The 15,847-nt window shown below is 43.9% G+C and overlaps 1 protein-coding gene and 1 long non-coding RNA gene across 2 annotated transcripts in view; both read left to right on the forward strand.

The window, feature by feature from the left end:
* The first annotated feature begins 2,854 nt into the window (after window positions 1-2,854).
* LOC146601854 (uncharacterized) lies at window positions 2,855-5,150 on the forward strand. Its single transcript, XR_014895107.1, has 3 exons — window positions 2,855-3,397; window positions 3,549-3,701; window positions 4,876-5,150. It is a non-coding gene; the product is annotated as an uncharacterized LOC146601854 (long non-coding RNA).
* A 2,142-nt stretch (window positions 5,151-7,292) lies between these two features.
* Window positions 7,293-15,847, forward strand: part of PHYH (phytanoyl-CoA 2-hydroxylase) — a 10,770-nt gene continuing 2,215 nt past the window's right edge. The window contains exons 1-8 of the mRNA XM_085299187.1: window positions 7,293-7,497; window positions 9,189-9,244; window positions 9,919-10,029; window positions 10,242-10,407; window positions 11,154-11,235; window positions 13,015-13,196; window positions 13,627-13,776; window positions 14,799-14,930. Of these exons, the coding sequence (XP_085155313.1) occupies window positions 7,405-7,497; window positions 9,189-9,244; window positions 9,919-10,029; window positions 10,242-10,407; window positions 11,154-11,235; window positions 13,015-13,196; window positions 13,627-13,776; window positions 14,799-14,930 (972 nt within the window). The 5' untranslated portion in view covers window positions 7,293-7,404. The remainder of the gene's footprint in view (window positions 7,498-9,188; window positions 9,245-9,918; window positions 10,030-10,241; window positions 10,408-11,153; window positions 11,236-13,014; window positions 13,197-13,626; window positions 13,777-14,798; window positions 14,931-15,847) is intronic.

A 15,847-nucleotide genomic window follows, 5' to 3' on the forward strand; every position in this document is an offset into this window, starting at 1 on the left:
TGACTCTGCAAGGTGAAATTGCAGTGTTGCCCTTAGTGAGAGTTGATAGGGATATATATTTCGAAATGTACCACTGAATTCAATGTGGGTGGTGATTTAGTTGTCAAGTGCTCTGTTACCATCACCAAATCAGTTAATTGCAATGATTTGTGAAAGAAGTTTTATGTTTTGTTTTGCTAAATAAAAGATTGTGGCTGAAATATAAGCTACGGAAGGATTTCTAGTACTGTGCTCAGAKGCTAGCAAGTACAGTCATGCAGCCTTAAGCAATCAGCAGATACTAAAACATCTTAAAGTCTGCTCCTTTTGAATTGACTTTTTTGAGAGACTGACATAAAAATACTCATATACCCTTATTTCCCATAGCTTTTTTTGATCAGCTATGTCCAATCACTTACATAAATGGAATGTACTTTCATTTGCATATGCAGATACCATTTCCACTATATGGTTTAACATTATTTCTGTGCAAAGACTACTTGTAAATTTTGTCAGATTATGAGAGGAGTGGAGATCAAGGAGAAAAATCTTTTATAGTGGGAATACTCAAAAGCCTAAGCAATAAATTTGATAAGTAGTTTGTATTCTCTGAAACCAAACATCAATCTCCCTTCAATATTTTGGTTTCCTCAGCATTCTACTTTTCCCCTCCTTTGCACTAAGGGAAAAATATTGATCTTTAAAATTATCTATGATGATACATAAGTCTGAATAGTTTTGTCTATTTTTTCCGGTATTATTTTGATTTTGTGTTTTGGTAAATAAATCTGGAATTCTTATCCTTTTTTGCTGAAGGGAACTAGTAGCATTGTGCAGCAAACCCGAGCAATTGAGTGGAAACAGATAGACACAGTGGCCAATAATTTCTGTTTTACTGACTTTTTTCACTGAGTGTCTGGCAAACAGCTGGGAGGAGTGACTGCGGGAACACCTGCATTCTGACCAAAAAATATGTCTGCAACCTCTGTGGCCAGCACTTGAGGTGAGGGAAGGCAATAAAGACCCCCTTAGTCTACAGATGGATGTTCTTCAACTTTTAGAAGACTGAGTGGGGAGAGAGGGAGAAGGGGACCTTTTGGGGGAGCTATAGGAACTCAGTTGCAGCAGTAYCTCTGTGAAGGGAACTTCTAGAGCTCAGTAAATACTGAGATCAACTGGTCTTGCAAGACCCAGCTATGCAGAAGGAGAGTTTTACAGCCTCCTATGTCCTTAGTGCTTGGAGTGGCCATGATGGAGCCAGCTGTCGCTGGTGCTTCTGAAGGCATCTATCCTTAGGAAAGGGTAGGTACTAACAGCTCAGGATTTGAGGGGCAGTGCCCTGTTTCTTGTGCTTGAGAGATGCCACGCTGCAGTGCCTCAGTAAGCGGTAGKATTTGCCCAAAGCATGTTCAATGGGTGCCAGGATCTACAAGACAGGATTTTCCTTTTGTGGAAGGCAGCAGCTCCCAGGTGTTCAACTTGGTGGCAATCTCTCTCTTAAATGAATAGTTGCATCACAGCCATTTGTCTTGGAGATCCTCAAAGTGTGTCTAAACTAGCTTTGATAGGTTTTATCTGGATCCAGTAGCAGCGGTTTAGACTTCAGCACAGCCTTTGCTGCTCCAGGCTGATTCTATGTACGCACCTGGTTGTTTGCTCCACTTCGGGGCTATGTTACTATGTGTCTTTCCTTTTGTTATCGAAGATAAATTTAAGCTAGTACTAATACTCTGACAGGTGCTGTTTTGTACTTCTGCTTGCAATACTGATGCATGTTCTGCTACATTTTTCTTTTTTTTTAAGGCATGAGAAAGCTGTTGCCTCACATCTCCATCCTTCACAATGGGAAAACAGCAACAAAAAACGGTCCTCATACTTCTAAGGTAAAATATATCTGTGTTCAGAAATACATTCCTGTTGTAATAGATCATTCAAGGTATGCCCCTGCCCCTATGACTGAACTCTTAGGATTGTAGAATAATTCAGATTAGAAGGGATCTTTAGTGGTCTTCTGGTCCAAAGCAAGTCCTCCCTTGAAGTCATACTAGGTTGCTCACAGCTGCATCCGACTGGCTTCGAGTATCTCCATGGATAAAGATTTCACAGTCTCTCTGGAGCCCTGTTCCAGTGTTTGACCAACCCACCTTGAAGAATTCTCTCCTTTTATCTGATAGGATTTTCCTTCCTTGCAGTTTGTGCCTATTGTCTCTCATAGGTTTGCTGTAAACCTCCAAGAAGAGTTTGGTTCTGCTTTCTCCATATCCTCCCATTAGGTAGTTGCAGATAGCAATGAGATCCCCCTGGAGTCTTCTCTTCTCCAAGCTGAACTATTTTCTTAGCCTTTCCTCATGCATCATGTGTGTCAGCTTGTTCATCTTGGTGGCACTCCACTGAACTTTCTCGAGTATCTAGATCAATATCTCGTATTCAGAGGAGCCCAGAACTGGGCATGTTGTCCAGATATGGCCTTGCAAATGCTAGACAGAAGAAGAATCACTTCCCTTAACCTGCTGGCTGTACTCTTACTAACAGAGCCCAGCATGCAGCTGACCTTCACTGYGAGGGCACACTGCTGGCTCATGTTTAACTTGTCCCTTGTGTCCTTTTGTGCAAAGCTGTTACCCCTAGCCAGTCAGGGCCAAACCTGTCCTGCTGCATGGTGTTAGTCCAAGCCAGGTAAAGCACTCTGCCTTTGCTGAACTTCATGGGTTTCCTGCCAACCCGTATCTTCAACCTGTTGAAGCCCTGAGTGGCAGCCCTGCCCTCCAGCAGTACTGAGTGCTTCTTGGTCATCTGCTGACTTCCTGAGAGTTCATTCTGACCCATTGTCCAGGTCACTGATGAAGACATCAAACAGTATCAGCTCCACTTTTGATTTCCTGAGAGATGCTACTAGTAATTAGCTGAACTTTAGTACTGCTGATCACAACTCAGAACCCAGCAGTTCAGGCAGTTATCTACCAGTACTATAGTCTGCCTGTCCCAACCCATCTCATAAACTTGGCTACAAGGATATTAAGGTCAAAAGCCTTCCTAAGATGAAGGTAAATAACATCTGCATTGCTCTCTGCTGATCCACAAAGCCAGTCACTCCATCAGAGAAGGCAAGGATACTGGTCAGGCACAATTTGCCCTTGGTAAATCTRTGCTAGCTCTTCCCATAAAAAAATTACATGGACCTGACAAATTCAGGAGGTTTTACTCTGTAACCTTCCCAGAGATTGAGATCTGGCTGACTAGCTTGTGATTCCCTAGATCCTTCGTGAAGATGAGTGTGATGTTTGCCTTTTTTCAGGCAATGTGAACCTTTGCCAGGATAGAGAACAGCTTTGCAATCATATTGGTTCCTACAGATGCATCCAAGTTGGTCCCATGGATCCAGGAATATCCAGTGATCTCTTATTCAGTCATCTTTACTGTGAGTAATGCTTCATGTCCCAGACTCTGCTGCTAGGCTCAGGAACCTGGGAGGCTTGTGAACAGGCCAAACCAGCAAAGACCAAGGCAGGAAAAACATCGAGTCCTTGACCTTTCTCATTGTTAGATCCCCCTGCTTTGTTCTCTCTTAGGTCCAAGTTTTCCTTTGTCTCCCAGCTGTTGCTAACGTACCTGCAGAAGCCCTTCTTGAATCTCATGGTGATGAGAAATGAACCTGCGTGTTGGTAGTGGATTTTTGTTGCTGTTGTTATTATTGTCTCATCTGCATCTGTTTTCCCTGACATGTAAGTTAAAAAACTAATTTTGCTGAGCTGCAACAGCTGCCACTTCCCACCACAGTAAATTAAGCTTTCAGAAGACCTCATATTTGGAATTACAGTTCTGATCATAATGTGGATTTTAATAGTCAATTGAGCTGCTTATTAAATTATAACATTGCACATTAGGACAGTTCCTGTAGTGCTTTAGAAATCTTGATCATTTAGTTTTTATTATTCTGTGATTTAATGAACAGAAAACATTAAAACTTAAAGCCAAATGCAAAACAGCTGTATAAAAACATTCTATAAAGTTCAGGGAAATGATAGATATAGCTATAAAAAAAATTCCTTCCAAAGACACAATCCCTGTTAAATGCCATTAATTTTAATACAAAGATGAATGTCACCATCAGTTTTCTTAAAGAAAATCTCTTCTTCATTTCTTTACTAAGTTCATAATATCCAGCCTGTACTTTAGTGAAGCTTATCAACTGGATTTGAAAATGATTCACTGTGGTGTGGCGCTTTTTTTTTTTTTTTTTTTTTTTTTTTTTTTTTTTTTAATCAGAGTAAGGACAGATTTTTTTTTCATATCAGTACACAGAACAGAACAAACACTTCTGCTGTTTTTGAGAAGTGTGAATACACCACAACCAAAAGTTTTTCCATTTATGTTACTGTGTGGTTCTGTGCTCTGCACTATAGAGTTGTGGCCGCTACAAAATCAATCTTTTGTTATACTAAAGTATGTGTCTAAGTTGCTTTGATCGTACATTGTATTAACATGAGGATACAAACAAAGGATATTTTGAATTATTTGGGGATGTGATGTCGTATAGCAGTCCAGTAACATGAGAATTACTGCACAAGCCAGTATTACTGGTTATTACCAGCGGTATTACCAAGATTATCAGAGAAGCAACAAACTAAAAAATAATTGTATTTGGTGGTCAGGGAAACAGTAAGTTTGGGAGAGTTTTTTGAGGTTGGATCTGTTCTTGTTTAAAAACGCATTTTAGATATATATATATATATATATATATATATATATGCATGCACACGTGCATATATAAGTGTGTGCGTGTGCGTATATATATATATATATATATACGCACACACACAAGCATCTTGGTTCTTAAGCTCTTTCTAAATCAGTATAGCAAAGTCACTAACCACTTTATTTTTGTTTATTTTTCAGATGTAAAAGATGCTTTTGCTTAAGATGCTGGTAAACAAATACATGCAATGGAAGAAATATCTACATCAGAAGCAGGTCCTTGTCAGGATTTTTATGTGTAGGGTTGCTCTGTATTGCCCTTTAGGTGGGACTTTTATCCTCATTTTGAAGCAGACTGAAGATTTGTCAGGGTTCTTGTTTTAGTTTGGGTTGTGAAGGCAATTACAGTATATATCTGAATTACAAATAGACCTTTCAGTGCAGTCATAATTATGACTTCAATAATAAAACTGTTATTCTGGTTGCTTTTGTGGATTTTTTTTTCCTCCCCCACACTTGAATTTTGGTTTAGGGCCTTCTATAAACTTGCTGTTTACCTGTGACCAAGTTTTCCTATAGACCTTCGACCTCTGATCTGTATTTGTTGTCAGTAAAGGGCTGGGTGCTGTTGTAGCTATTTGTCCTTTATGATGCCTGCGTGCTTGTGTCTGTGACTACACAACATTATTTCTTCATACGAGAAATTTTCCGTGTTCTTATTCCTGTTTGTTCCATTTCTCTGAATAGCAAATGTTCTGTCATACTCTTTGAAGGGGGACAAAGTATGCAGACCACAAGCAGGGATGCCCCCCAGCTGCCACAAAGGGAGTACRTAAACCTGCTAAGATGCGTCTTTGGTCTACTTAAAATCATTGTGAGCTTTGCCACTGATTCTAAAGGGAACCAGGTTTGCTTTTACTATATGGTTAAGTTCAGAAGCGCTTATTACCTGCTCCTCAGTTTGTTTTTCTGTGGCATAAATGAAGCTCAGTGTGTTGACATCCTAGTTTTTGATCCATCAAGATGCTTCCTAGAGCAGGTTTGGTGCAGTTCTGGTGTACACTCTATTACCATGAGACTGCCTGGAGCAAAAGGGGACTTGATTTCTAAGGGGAGCTGACCTGCAGCAATGAGGGTACCTCTTTGGGAGCAGRGCCTGACTGGATTGCTCATGCAGAAGTGAATTACGGGTAAACTGGACAGATAAGAAGGTTTATTGGTATGGGACTGGCATAAAAATGCAAACTGTCAGCATAATTTCCTGCTGGTCCTGATACTCCTATTCAGCTTCTAGGATTATAATGTATTTGTCATTRGTTTTGATATCTTTACTCAGTTTACCTCTATTTTTAGAGGTAAACTTTTACCTTTATCTCTATTCTTCCTACTCTCTTACCAGATGTTTACTTCTCCATCTCCTGAGAGATTAAGTGGGAGAGCAGCCTGCAAGGTGGACCTGGAGCAAGCAGCATGGTATATTCCTCCTTCATCCTCCACAGAGCCTTTACTTCCATTTCCCCTTTCCCTGTGGTGCTTGGCCCTCTCCTGGTCAGAGATGGATCTTCCTGGCCTAGGGAGTGGGGAGGGGTAGCAAATTCCCCCTACACACTTATCGGCAGTGTCTGCTTCCCAGCACGGGTCTTGGAGGAACAGCAGCYATTAACTAAATGTCACTGCAGCAGCACAAGCTAACCTGAACAGGGATGCAGTGGGCCCGAGGTTCGCTTTGCGGGAATAGGGAGGCTCTGAGGCACCACGACAGCAGGGGCTGTACGCAAAGATGCCAGAAATCATCTTTTGATTTGTGCTGCAAGTCTTAGCTAAGGATCCATTTTCAATCTTCTTATGTTATTTTTCTCCTCAAAGGTGGCAGAGGACGTGCACACAGTGTTAATTAATGCAGATGACGGTGTGCCAAAGACAATGTGTATTTTTAAGCATGTCACAACTTGAGAGGAATACAAAGCCTCTGCAATTTATTTTTGCAACCTTTATTTTTACATTAGCTACACTTCTCCTTTCCCTATCCACGTATTTCCACTCAAAGTTTTCTTCCTCTCCCCCTTATTTCCCCCGAGGTGTTGTACCGTGACTCTTCTTGCCCCTTTACCTCTTTTCTTCTTTAAAAGCATCCGAACTAGCCCAGAGGGCTGGGCGGGCTAATATCCTGCCTCCAGCAAAGACCTGATGTAGTTTGCACAAATCTCCGATCCTTATCTGTGCAAGCAAGGTACCATGGAAACTTTGCCACGGTGCCAGGGTGACTGTGGGGCCAAAAAAATCTCTCCGAAGAGATTCCTGGAGAGATCAGGCGAGCTCTGGAAGTCTCCTTAGGGATGGGAGATAGATAAAGAAAGCATCCGGGCCGAGCTCAGTCGCGGCCCGTGACCGAGAGCGCCGAGCACTGCTCTCTGCACGCTCTCGGATTAAATCCTGGCAGCTAAGTAGCTACCGATAAGAAAGGATAAAAATCCAGGAAGGGGAGGGCGGTGTAGAGGCATGACTGAACTTCCCTCCCACGCTTCCCGGGCTGCAGCAAGCCCTCCCATCTGCAAGCGCTGCCAACGGCGGGCCCCCCATGGGCGTTTCTGAGCATGCACGGGCGTTTCTGAGCATGCACGGGCGTTTCTGAGCATGCACGGCCGCTGGCGCATGTGCGGCCGAGGCAAAGGCCGCGGCCACCGTCGCTCGGGGCGGGCTGCGGGCTGAGCTCCGGGGCTGCCGGCCGCTATGGACCAGCTCGGGAGGCGGTCGGGGCCGGCTGCTCGGCTGGACGCCATCCTCCGGCACCTCTGCCCGCCGCAGGGGACAGCCCCAGCTCTCGTATCCTTTGCGGCGCGGGGTGGGRAGCGGGGAGCGACGCACGGGCCCCGCGGGGACGGCACCTGGCTCTGCACCGGGGACGGTTCTGCTGCGCCAGGGCGGCCTTTCCGGGCAACGGGCCCTCCGGGGCAAGCGGCCTCCCGCCCCGGCAGCACGGTGTTTTCTCCAGAGCTTCAGCCTTGCCGAGAGGCACGGACCTCACCGGTGGGCCAGAAGCAGGAGAAACGTAGAGGTTTTGTTTGTATTGTACTTGTGGATGAGAAAGGAGGCAGAAATTTTAGAGGTTGCTACTTTTAAAACACATTAGAGAAAGAAGGTCAGGACAGAAAGAAGCTTTCTGTCTGTTCTACATTCCCCCAAATTAAATGAAAGCTGCCTGCTGATTTTATTTTCAAAGCTGCTGCCTTAAATGCAGGAAGAAGGTGAGAACTCTTCACCACTGCAGCTGGGGGCACCAAGAGCAAGTGGATCTGTAGCAAAGCTGCCTTAGTAGACGTCATTTCTCGGCCAGTTCAAAGGCTGAGTGATGTTAGGGGATATTTCGGGAGGTGCGTTCTCTTCCCACCACAGCCAGCCATTGAAAAATAAAATAAAATTCATGTCTCAATCTTCTTTGTTTATTTAAATGTAAATCTCCATCATAGAAAGTTTAATACTGTGTTGTAAATAGCTAGCTTTCCTTTTGTGGTTGCTCTAGAGATTGATGTAGGGAAAGATGAGTTATTTCTTCGTAACAGCGGTGCTCAATGTACTGTCATTCATTCACAGTCTTCCCTTGTGGCCTCAGAAGGGAAAGGAAGCAACAGCRGGTGAAATGTGGCGGGGATGTTCCCTGGGTTTCTTCTTGGATGCTTRGCAAAAGGAGCTAGATGAGAGCGCTGCTCTCGGCGTCCCCACGCTCCTCTCTCGCTGCGGGGCAGCAGCTGAGAAGCCACGTTCACAACTGCCTCTGCAAGAGCCTCGTTCTTACACCTCTGAATTCAGCTTGGGCGCTTCTAGTTTTGGGACGCTCAGGAAAACAACAGCGTGCAAAATGCAGCAGTGAGGGTTACCTCAAATTTCAGACAGACAAGGGAGATCATCACAAAAATTAGATGCTGGAGTACAGGTGGCAACTCCTTCCCCCCAGCCTATGTTCCTCTTGTCTTAGGTGGTATTAGCACACGCGGGGTCCAAGGGACCCCACTTTTGTCCTCTGAATGTCGTGGAGGTGGCAAGAACAAAACCAGCAAGAGCAAGAGGTGCTGCCAGGACCGGGCGGTAGGAGTTCAAAAGGGATCCGATGCTTGGCGGGCTTGTTCTGTGCCCCTCCTTTCTGAGAGGCTCAGCTGCTCTCGGCAGCACAAAGATGGGACAGGCAAGTATCTCCGATGGTCGTCTCAGCAAGTATCCTGACGTTCTGGGAGGTGAATCCGGACCTGTGGCCTTCTCTGGAGTCTAAGGCAGTTTGTTTCCCTTTGCTGCATGCGTGGACTAGACTGTACTGTTCCGTATTGCATTATGCTTCGCGGGCAGAGGTGCTGCTCGGAAGGGGGAAAGGCTTCCAGAAGCAAAATAAGTAAGAACCTGAATTGATTGTACAGCATAGCATGTATTTTTAAGAAGAAACATATTGTAGGGTTCAGGACACTGACGCAGATGCTTTTATACTCTACCATGCCTTAGTGTGTATTCCTTAATTTWTATCCCAGATCACCAATCCTACTTCAGCACAAGTTAGTGCTCCTACTCAGCCAGGGAGGTTTCGGTAAGTTAYATCTTTCTTTGTACACAGATAAAAGATTATCCTTCAGTATGCTGCTCGTTTTTCCACTCAATATATTCTAGCTCRCATGCTACTTAACAGCCTATATATATAGCTTTCAGTTTTGCAGGAATATATTCCCCTTTACTTAACTGTAGCTTAACAAAAAAGTTTGACTCTGAATATTGAAAATGCCTGTTGGAGTGAATAATCTGACACCAGGGCAATATTCCCATACGCTTGATTATCTCAGCTGGGAGTAAGGCTGCTGAGGACTGATCTGTACTTTTCTGCTCGCTTTTCTTACCTGGAAGGGGAGGAAGGGGCTGCTTTGACCGCTGCCCTGGGAGTAGCTCGTGGCGGCACGCAGAAGCAGCGCACRGCCGCTAACACGCCGTGCAGGCTCTGCCGGGCTGAGACCGTCCATCGGGCCAGGCACACACAGCATGTCCACACAGCTGAGGTGCACGTGCAAGTGTCCTCAGCGTCCGCTGTCACCGTTCTGATGGGAGGGCTTCTGACTCATTTACTCCTTGATGACACCGGCTGGAGCCTTCTCTCCCCATCAGCAGTTTATCCCCGGTGCTCCGTGTTTTTCCTTTCAGGTCTCATCTTTCACGCTCCCTTTGCGCTCACCCTGCCCACTGGTACTAACGTGTTTCTCCTGTTTATCTCAGCTACACCCTGGACAACGATGTTCTAACCACAGAGCAAAGGCAGTTCTACGAAGATAATGGCTATCTGGTCATTAAGAAGCTGGTTTCTGATGAAGACATTGAACGCTTCAGGTACAGGCCTCCTGCCTCAGCTGCTCCTGGTGCTTCTGTACAGCAGTATCCTTAGGGAGCGCTTGGAAACTGGAATTGGGCTTGGCCAACGTGGGAAGCATGTGCTGTTGCTGAATACCTTCCTCTGTAGAAACAGTGTGTTTGAGGAGCATGAGATGGCAGAAGATTGCTAAACTGTGCTCTGTCTTCTCTGGTTCCCACCTGCTTTCCAGGAAGGAATTTATAAGGATCTGTAACAAGGAGGTGAATCTACCAGGAGCTATGATTATGAAAGATGAGATGCTGAGGTTCCAATCTGTTCAACCTGAAAAAATGGTCAATAAAGTACAGGACTTCCAGGAAGATGAAGAATTGTTCAGATACTGTACTCTGCCAGAGGTAAAAAAAAAAAGAAAAAAAAAAGAAAAAAAAAAGGAAGGTGGTAGTGGAAGAACCTATGTGAACATATCTGTTTTAACATCTATGTGAAGGAGTTAGTTTAGTTTTGCTAAAATACTGTCCCTTATCCCAGATATCATTCCCAAATATCACTCCCATAGAATATATGTAAGGAAAGAGCATCAAATAGTCTTTTAAGAGTTTTCTGTGTGAACATGGGATGGTGGTCAGGACAGAAAACTTTACGTAAAGTGTTCCCTGACTCCTGTGATGGGTGAGTCATTTGGGAATGTGACTTGCCCAAACTGTGCCAAGGTAGTAGGATGGATTAGCAGCATTTTCCAAACTTTTTTCCTCTGGGCAAAGCATCTACTTCTAGGCTTGTAGCTGATATTCAAGTTATGGCAAAAAGCTATGGCTAGAAAGTGGCGGATAACGCTATCTACTCTTCCCCCAAGTATCCCCTGAGCTTTGTTGGAAGTACAACCCTCCCCATCTTTCCAACTTCAGCCCAGTGGCCTGCAGCAGCCTACCACACTATCTTCTAGCTTGGCCTCCTACTGCCATAAACATTTGCAAGATGTGACAGATCCTGCTTCGCGTCTTGCATCCTTCCCTCTTGACTTCCTCTTCCTCCCACTGTACCCTACTTTTCGGCCGGACATGTGGGTCCTAATACTTTCTCAGCATTTTTTCTTGTGTCTTTCATGTTTCTAATATGTTTTCAAATGTTTTCTTCCCTGTAGGTCCTCAAATATGCTGAGTGCTTCACGGGGCCAAATATAATGGCAATGCACACGATGCTGATAAACAAACTTCCAGATTCTGGTAAGGAGAATTGAATAACAGCGAAATACAGAAATTGCTGTGTGTATGCTCTCTGGCCAAAATTGAACTTACTGTTTTAGGAAAGCTGTTTGAATTGAGACAAATTAAAAACAAATAATTTTGAAAAAGTTCAAGGCCACTCTGTTAATAGTTTGTTTTGGTTTAGCCCTGTTCTACTGAGAGACATTTCTCATATTCCAGTTTTCTGTGGATGTTTGTTTGCTCATGTGTTCAAAGGTAGGCACTGGAGCTGCTTATGCAGCTGCACTTGCATAAAGGTCCACTGTTGAAGACGCTCTTTATAAGCTTGACTGTTCACATGTTGAAAACAAGTGCTTCTGCGGACCTCAGTAAAAGACAATAAACAGATGGAGCATCCTTTGCTTAGAGTTAATACGCTATTTTCCACAGTAAGAGTTCAGACATGTCAAATTTAGCCTGTAACTCCTAACCGCACTGACAGCTGTTGGGTTTTGATATGTAGACACTTGAGTAGGTGCCAGGACAAGGATTTTGAAGCCTGGCTTTGGCTCCCATTGCTGAAAATTGATGTCGTAATTCATACAAGGGTGATGGGAGGGAGAGAAAGAGAACCTAATTAAGCGTATTACAGTATTTCAAAGCAGCTTTGTCTCTGCATAAGGTGTTTCAGTTTAGCAAAGTTGAGACTTTATGTTTCTCATTCTTAGGTGTCCAGTTCCTAAGTGTATGCATATTGTGCTGAGTTATTAAAACACAGAGCTTTTCCTGTCATCGTCACTTGTCTTCTTAAAAATGCCGCAGAAAATTTCTATTTTTTTTTGAAAAGTCAATAGGAGATGACACATTTATAAAGTAACAGCAAAACATTAGCAGTCAAGAAATGGGAAGATGTTCTGTATTTGCAAGACCTCCACAGGAATCCTTATGAGGAGTATTTTAGGAGAGATACGGGTCTTAGGAGAGTTTTCCAGACTGCCCAAATTCTAAATAATGAGACTCATGAGGAAAGTAGAAACATCCTGATTATATCAATCTAAGGAAAAAAAATTTAGTGGCAAGAGAAATCATTGAATTTATAATAGACTGTTTTGATGTAGAAGAGGATAGTCTGTTTCCATTTCCACCGTAGGAAGAAAAGTAACAAGCGTAACCTCAGTAATACTTTTTGTTTTGTTTAGGTATTAATGAAAGAGCCTCTAGAAAGCAGGCTAATTGAGTGCTGGGTGGATTGTCTGGGGAGGCTGCAGACTCACAAATGGAGATTAGAAAAAAGGAAGAAAAAAAGGAGAGTTAAACATCTGCTGGGAACAGCAGTCAGGGTAGATTCTGCTTGCAACATAGGGAAGGATCAAATGACTTCTTGATACCCTTTCCAGCACTGCTCTTTCTAATCATTTGAAAGCCTTTGTACTGCGAAAGATTTACATAACATAGCACTGGTTAAAGTTCATTAAGCTGGAGAGCAGTCAAAGTAAAATGTGGAAACTCGGGAAATGATTGGTGATGGCCAAGGCCAACGAAACAGGTCTTCTGAGCAAGTGCACAGTCAGGCAGTCTGCTGGAGTATGCTGTGGCCCCTTGCTTTTGCTGACCTGAGATTGATGACTGTCCTCTTGGTATGTCTCTATGGGAGAGTGTAGACACTTGACTCCAAAATCGGTGGTGGGATCCAGCGCACATACAGTCAGCAGTGTCTATCCACTGACAGCTTCTTCAGATGCAAGTGAAATGACTTCGTACGGAGGAAAAGGCTGTGTCACATTTGAAGAGGTTGAAAATTTTGAATCTGTTTTGCAGATAAACAGACTTTTCGCCATCCCATGCATCAGGACTTGCACTACTTCCCATTCCGGCCTGCAGACCGCATCGTGTGTTCCTGGACTGCCATGGAGAGGGCAGATAGGAACAACGGGTGCCTGGTCGTGCTGCCAGGGACACACACAGAGTCCTTGAAGCCTCACGGCTACCCAAAGTGGAAGGTAGAGCAGCATGGGGGCTTTGCGGAGGGTGTGYGTTTGCAGAGGATGTGGGGTCTCGCCACGGCTGGGAGGAGTTCGCTATGGAGGGATGGTGCACAGGTCAAAGCTGGTGTTCTCAGTGGTGGGTTTTCTGATTATATGAAGCAGCAACTTGATGGCTGCGTAACAGCAGCTCAGCATGAGATTCCCTCGTGCTCTTCTCTGTTCTCGACAGTGGAGAAAAGTTCTTAGTTATTTGAATCTGACTTCAGAAAGGAGACAAAGAACTGTTTTGTTGTGCCTCAAACTTATAGGCAAACAGGTGGGCTCTTAGTTGAGCATGCAGAATATACTACCCAGAAGAAAGCAAAACAGTAGCTATTCTCTAAACTGAGAACTTCCAGTTGCTCTGATTTTCATTGAGTGATTTCAACTTTGTTTTTTTTTCTAGGGTATAGTAAACAAATTGTTTCATGGAATTCTTGATTATGATGAGAACAGTCCCAGGGTTCACGTTGTCATGGAAAAGGGAGACACAGTATTCTTCCATCCCCTGCTTATCCATGGCTCTGGGGTAAACAAGACGTCAGGTTTCCGAAAGGTAGGAAACTAGCCCTGGATACAGCTATCAATATTCTTGTTTACTTTTTAAAACTGATCAAAGTAATACTACTTTACCCCTCTTCCCAAGCTTATGAATATCTGGATTAACTTTTTAATGTGTTTTGGGGGTCTTTAAAATACTTCTGTTTTTCTTTTTTAAAAAATCTGTTTTTTTAGAAAGAGCTTGCAAGGGCTGCTAGAGAGAAATAGAGCAGGAATAGAAATCAGATGTTGAATCTATGCTTGAAGCTTGGCTGGATGTTTTTGCTTCTCYGAATTTCCCTTCCCCCTATCCCAAATATTCTCTAACTTCCTCCCCCCTGCCCTCTTGACACATYATCTCTTGATACCAGGAGCCACCATCATTCGATAAATAGTATTTATATGATGAGGAGATTAGTTTTTCTGTTAAGCATTAGATTTCACATCAGCTAATGGCTTACGATTTAAGAACAGAAACAAGCAAAAGCGTCCTCCTTTCAAGGCCTCCTTTGCCAGAAGAGGATTCAYTGAAGCAAGGGCTAAGGGAACTGTTGCCTCCATCCCTTTACTAGCAGCAAGGCAGATGCTGGGTCATGCACTGCAGCACAGATCTTTTGCCGGCGTTGACTCCTACGTGACACTTTTTTCCGTCCCAGTGGCCGTTGTGGAATTCCCAACAGCTGCTGAGTCTGATCTGCTGCCTCTTTCCTCACAAGCAGAGCAGTAGTCTGAACCTGTCACTGTTGTCCTACCTGTATCCCGTACAAACGCAGGAGACCTTCTTACCCCATCATTAGTCTGCCTTTGGGGTAAATCAGCACTGAGTGTCTTGGAGCTCTCCGAACTAGGTTGTGATCCAGCACCCTTTGCAGCTTGCATGCCGGGCAGGTGTTCTGGCATTCCCTGGAAGGACGAAATAACATTCTGCCTTCGTCTGTAAAGAATAGGTGGGGTGTCCACAATCAGGAATGAACAAGCCTTTTTTCCATGAGTTATTTTGTAATCAATGTGGTCATGATGCCCAATTTCTACCCRCAGAGTATAAGTTGTCACTTTGCCAGCTCAGAGTGCTACTACATTGATGTTAAGAACACTCTCCAGGAAGACCTTGAGAAAGAAACAGTAGAAATAGCACAGAGAAAATTTAATGTGTCTTCTGTGGACCTCAAGGTAAGACTTTGAGATGTGTCCTTTGTTACCATACGGGAGTTCAGCTCCACTTTCTGTTTGCAAGTATCTCTTACATGACCATTTTGAGGGGTTTTTGTTATTCYCAGTGTTACAGATCAAACCAGGTATATGAAGCTGTAGGGCCAGGCAGAGGTCTTTGAGAGAGAATAGAAGATCTGATATTTGTGGGTAACTGGCAGTCTTTGGGGCCTCTTTTGCTGATAAGCCTGCTGCTTGTGGTCTAGCTGCCTATGCTGGAGAAGTGACCTTGCTCTCAAGGCAGCCCCTTGATGCCTCTTGAGCTCTAGCAGCTCCTGCTCCAGCTCTGCTCATCAAAATGGATTTTATGAGTGTACCTCGATCTCTTTTGGTGCAACCTGAGTTAATGCAGAATATGTCAATGATTCTGTGGGTGACTGTAACTGAAGTTGTGGTGTGAGTCAGGAGRAGCCCTAGACTCTGTTGCACTGATGGCTCTGCTCTGAGACTCCTCATATTCACATCTTACACCACTTAAGGCAGTTTAGACCTCCAGATAAGAAAMCTAGACTTGTTCTACTGGGTAACAGATTATATGGGGAGATCTAATGTGGTACAGCAGGAATAGGGTGAGGTTTATGCAGGTGTTACTCATCATTGCATGTGCTTGTTCCATGTTTGTTGTGGGGAGTGCAGCTGAACCAGAGGTCTTTGCAGTTATGTTTGGGCTTTGTGATGTAGATAGGAAGACGTGGTGATCTCTTGCCCTGAATTATCAAGAAAAAGAACACACAGTCAATTCAGTGCTCATCCGTAGCTGGTATGTGCAAAGCTCTTACAGGTTTCACCTCCTAACAGCAAGTGCGTTTTCTTTGTAAAAGAAGTAACAGTGCCATATCTGACAGGACGAGTTGGCTGATTTTTTTTTTTTTTTTTTT

Source organism: Rhea americana, unplaced genomic scaffold, assembly GCF_003343005.1.
Source record: "Rhea americana isolate MKP2758 unplaced genomic scaffold, rheAme1 scaffold_1, whole genome shotgun sequence".
Lineage (NCBI taxonomy): Eukaryota > Metazoa > Chordata > Aves > Rheiformes > Rheidae > Rhea > Rhea americana.